Source organism: Alexandromys fortis, unplaced genomic scaffold (genome assembly GCF_014885135.2).
Source record: "Alexandromys fortis isolate MF-2015 unplaced genomic scaffold, M_Fortis_MF-2015_v1.1 scaffold_42, whole genome shotgun sequence".
NCBI classification, from domain to species: domain Eukaryota; kingdom Metazoa; phylum Chordata; class Mammalia; order Rodentia; family Cricetidae; genus Alexandromys; species Alexandromys fortis.
The window spans coordinates 6,772,102-6,776,669 of NW_026067934.1; the positions used below are offsets into that span (position 1 = coordinate 6,772,102).

Here is a 4,568-nt window from a genome sequence, read left to right on the forward strand (position 1 = left end):
TCTCTCTCTCTCTCTCTCTCTCTCTCTCTCTCTCTCTCTCTCTCTCTCTCTCTCTGTCTCTCTCTCTCTTTTAGCCTCAGTCTTACTGTATAATCCAGTTGGGTCTTGAACTCATGATCTTTCTGCCTCCACCTAAGTGCTAGGATCACAAGTGTGAAGCACCATGCCCGGAAAACCCTGCCCCTGACCACTACACTGGTGTTCTTCCAAGGGGCCTGAGATGAAGACTCCTTGGCTTTCGAGAATGTGTATGTGTGCATCTTCAACATGGCCATCAGTGACCAAGCACTGGTCTCACGCTGAGGAAAGGGCATTCATTTCTGCTCTAAAGAGAAACTTTGACTGAATACTTGGCAAAATGTTTTGTTTAAGAATTCCAACAGCCAGTTGGTAGAAGAGAACACCTTTATAGCACTCAGGAGGCAAAGGCAGGCAGCTCGCTGTGAGTTTGAGGCCAGCCAGGTTTACAGAGCAAGTTCTATCTAGGACAGCCAGGGCTACACAGAGAAACTTTGTCTCGAAAAAACAAAAACAAAAAAATCTGGGTGGTGGCACAGGCCTTTAATCCCAGCACTTGGGAGGCAGAGGCAGGCAGATCTCAGTGAGTTCAAGGCCAGCTGATCTACAAAGTGAGTTCCAGGACAACCAAGAATGTTACACAGAGAAACCTTGTCCTGAAAAGCATGAAGCAAATAAGCAGAAAAAAAAAAAAAAAGAATTTCAACAAAATGAACACATGATGTCTAAAACTGAGCACTCAGGCTGGAGAGATGACTCAGGCTAAGAGCCTTGCAGAGGACTCGTGCAGGAGGCTCACAACCATGCCCATGTGCAAATGCCCACAAGCATACACACAATTAAAAGAAACTAATTATGAGAGTCACGGAGTCCACAAATGGGGCTAGATACACTTCAATCTGTCATACTGCCAGTGATGGGAACACAGGAACCAACTGGGGCTTTTGACTTAAACATGTAGTTGCAGAATCCCAGCCACTTGCCACTAGACCAGGGACAGTAGTCAGGAGGAAGATGGCATCCTCTGTGACAGGAACTGCCTGGGCCAGTGCCACTGGGAGAAATCACACTTGGAGGTATCTGGAGAGGGTAGCCCTGCCCTCACCCCCGGCAGGTGTCTGTGGTCCGTGGCTTTCCTGCCTTTGTCTTGGCACCTCCCAGCCTCCCAGTGAATCCAACAGAAGCCCCTCCAGGTCTCAAGACACACTCTTTCTCTCCGCCTGCAGGGAATGAGTCAGCCACTGCTCCTCCAGCAGCTGGACACAGGAGCTAAGACTGTCCATCTCACCAGCCGCTCCCCTCTTTTTTGTCTTGTTTCAGAAAACACCGGGCCCGGGAGCATACACAGCTTCGAGACAGTTCCCTAAGCAGTCCCCAACCATCGCCAAAATGGGTAGAGAACACAGCCTCTTCTTCAATAACACAATTGGCTTTTAAAATAAAGTAACATTGGCGCCATGCTACTTTGATCTTTAGCAAGGTCTTATGTCCGGAAAGATCTTTCCCATTGTGACCTTGCCAGTTTCTTATGGGGACTGACCTTGAATCAGTTGCCTGGGTGACCATCCTGTGGGGTCCTAGTCTGAACAATCAGTTGCTCTGCTTAATCCAAGAGGAGGGCTGTCCCAGAGACGAGGCTGTGCCTCGTCGCCATGTGAGTGACCAATGTGTCCAGGCTGTGTGCAGTGACATTGTAGTACACGGTAGTGCAAGTTTGTGTGCTGTGTTTGGTACACAGTATAATCATCAGTATAAACCAAGCCATTAGCCTGTCTGTTGTGTGCAAGTATGGCACTTCTGGGACTGTCCTGGGACTGTCCTCTCAGGCACCGTCGTCACTGTCTGCCTGTTGACACGGATGTTCCCTCAGGAGGAGGGGCCTGATCACGGGTCACCTGAGGATTCGCCATGCCTCCCGGCCACTTATGTGCAATTCTGTCCTAGTTGGACATGGCCTTGGTGGGGAGCATCAAGGTGTGTAGATGGGAGGGACTAGGCGGGAGTCATTATCTACACAGCCACGCGGGCGCTAGCAGCCACACTGGTTGCAGACCCTCCAGTGTGGCTGCCTTAAGGCTACCCGTGTTTTTTCTGTCTGTGAATCCTCATCCACTACTGTAAGTGAGCCTAATAAACTGGTTGGTTTCCCGGAGTGAACTTTAGAATTTTACCTTAGTTTGTCATTGGAACCTTAGGAGGCGTGGGGTAGATATTATTTGTATCTTCCTCAGGAAGGAATTTTAGTCATAGATACATTATAGCTATTGTACAGAGAAAATGCCTGATAGTGGATGGCTATGTTACTGGTTTATTTATTGTAATATGGATTTACCCCCTTTTGCCTTGTATCATTTTCTGTATGTTAAACCTGTGTGTGTGTGCGCACGTGTGTATGTGTGTACATGCATGTGCACATGCATGCGTGTGCATGTATGTGTGTATGTGTGTGCATGTGTGTATGTGGGTGTGTGCATGCATGTGTGTATGTGTTGCATATATGTGTATATGTGTACATGCATGTGTGTGTGTTGGGAGTTGCACACAGGACCTTGTGTATGATAAGCATGGGGATTATTACCAAGCCTCAGCCCAGCTCATTTATCGTTAGTTTAGAGTGTAAGCCTTTTACCTATTAAAAAAACAAGCAAGTTCACAGTAAAACAGTATATTATGGGATAGGGAGATGGCTCTAAGTAGGTTCCAGTGCTAGAACCCACATAAAAGCTGAGCATGACCAAATGCATAGAACCCTAGCGTTGGGGTAGGGGGGCAAGACGCAGCAGGAAGATCCCAGAATTCACTGACTGTTCAGTCTAGCTGAAATGGCAACCTCCAGACTCAGTGAGAAACACAGTCTCAAAAAATACTATGGAGAATGATAGAGGAAGACACTCAAAGTTGTCTCCCATGCAGGCATGGGCCTGTGTGTCCATGCACACCAGTGTACGCACACGCACAACTATCACACACATACACAAACACCCCAGTATACTATGTTATACCCATAGCAACTCAGGCATCTCGTGTTCACTCTTGATTGCATCATTTTCATGTACTTGATTTAATCTTATGTTTTGTTCATCACGGCTTTAGAAGCATAAGCTATACCAATGACATAGGTGTTCCATATATATGCATACATATATCATATTACATATGACATCTAGGTTTACATTTGCATACAGTAGCAAAAATCAATCAGTGAGTGTGCATGATCCCATTAAGTGCCCATGACTATGTTTCTGATTCCAAGGCAATGAAAATCTTGAGTATCTACTATGTGCTGGGGGCTTGGGACACAGGTGAAGGGTCATGTGATTGAACTTAGCAGGGCAGTAGGGGAAACCAGGCCTGAGAGGGAGTCTAGGAGCTATGCTGAGAAGCTTTAGAGAATCCCTGAGTTCAGAGGCTTCAAGAATGTCCTCATGTGAGTGACAGCTCTCATGCAAAGACCAATTCTAGTCTTTGAAAGATGCCAGATCACTGCCGGTGCCCAGAGGAGGACTATGACCTGCCACATGTATGCAGTGGAGGGAGAAGGCAGCAGAGCCAAGTCCCAACACATGCAAACGTGGAGCCTGGCCAGCGCCCCAGAGACCCAGGAGATGAACAGGGGGGAAAGAGAAAGCTGATTAGGGGCAAGGACCACCATCTGGGCAAGGGCCTAAGGCTGGGATAAACGTTTGCTGAGGGAAGAAGCTGGGGAACTGTGGCTCTGCAAAAGTAAAGGGGGAGGGGGCATGGGAGGGAGCACAGCTGTGGGAGGGCAGGATGGCAGAAAGTCCTTTCCTAGGTCCAGGAGGATCACCAGACTGGCCCTATGGAGGACAGCAGGACTCAGATCCTACTGCTAAGTGGCTCTATTAGGTTTTGGTGGGAGTGTGTTTTATGTTTCTGTTGTTGTAATAAAATACACCTCGAAAAGCAACTTAAGGAAGAAGGACTTATTTTGGCTCATAGTTCAAGTACAGTTTAACGCAGTGAATGAAGTCAAGGTAGCAGCTTGGAGTCACATCCATAGTCAAGAGCAGTGCTGTGGTTTGAACGGAAAGGGCCACATAGGCCCATGCGGATGGCACTATTAGGATATGTGGCTTTGTTGGGGTAGGTGTGGCCTTTTTGGAGGAAGTGTGTCAGTGGGGGCGGGTTTTGAGGTCTCAGATACTCAAGCCAGGCCCAGTGTCACTTTCTCTTCCTGCTACCTGAGGATCTGGATGTAGAACTCGGCTGTTCCCCTAGCACCCTGTTTGCCTGCAATCTGCCATGCGTCCTGCCTTGACAGTAAATGGATTAAACCTATTAACTGTAAGTCAGCCCCAGTGAAATGTTTTCCTTTATAAAGTTGTCATGGTCATGGGGTCTCTTCACAGCAATAAAACCCTAAGACAAGCAGAGACAATGAGTTAATCTATGCTTGTTTGGTGTGGGAAAATGGTCTGTATTCTGTCAATGATATTTTAAATAAATGCTGACTGGCCCATAGCCAGGCAGAAAGTATAGGCAGGACAACCAGACAGGAAGTAGATGCGGGTCAATGAGAATAGGAAAAT

The 4,568-nt window shown here is 47.4% G+C and overlaps 1 protein-coding gene across 1 annotated transcript in view; it reads left to right on the forward strand.

The window, feature by feature from the left end:
• Window positions 1-1,455, forward strand: part of Stpg4 (sperm-tail PG-rich repeat containing 4) — a 47,759-nt gene extending 46,304 nt beyond the window's left edge. The window contains exon 7 of the mRNA XM_050145998.1: window positions 1,339-1,455. Within this exon, the coding sequence (XP_050001955.1) occupies window positions 1,339-1,455 (117 nt within the window). The remainder of the gene's footprint in view (window positions 1-1,338) is intronic.
• The last annotated feature ends 3,113 nt before the right edge of the window (window positions 1,456-4,568 follow it).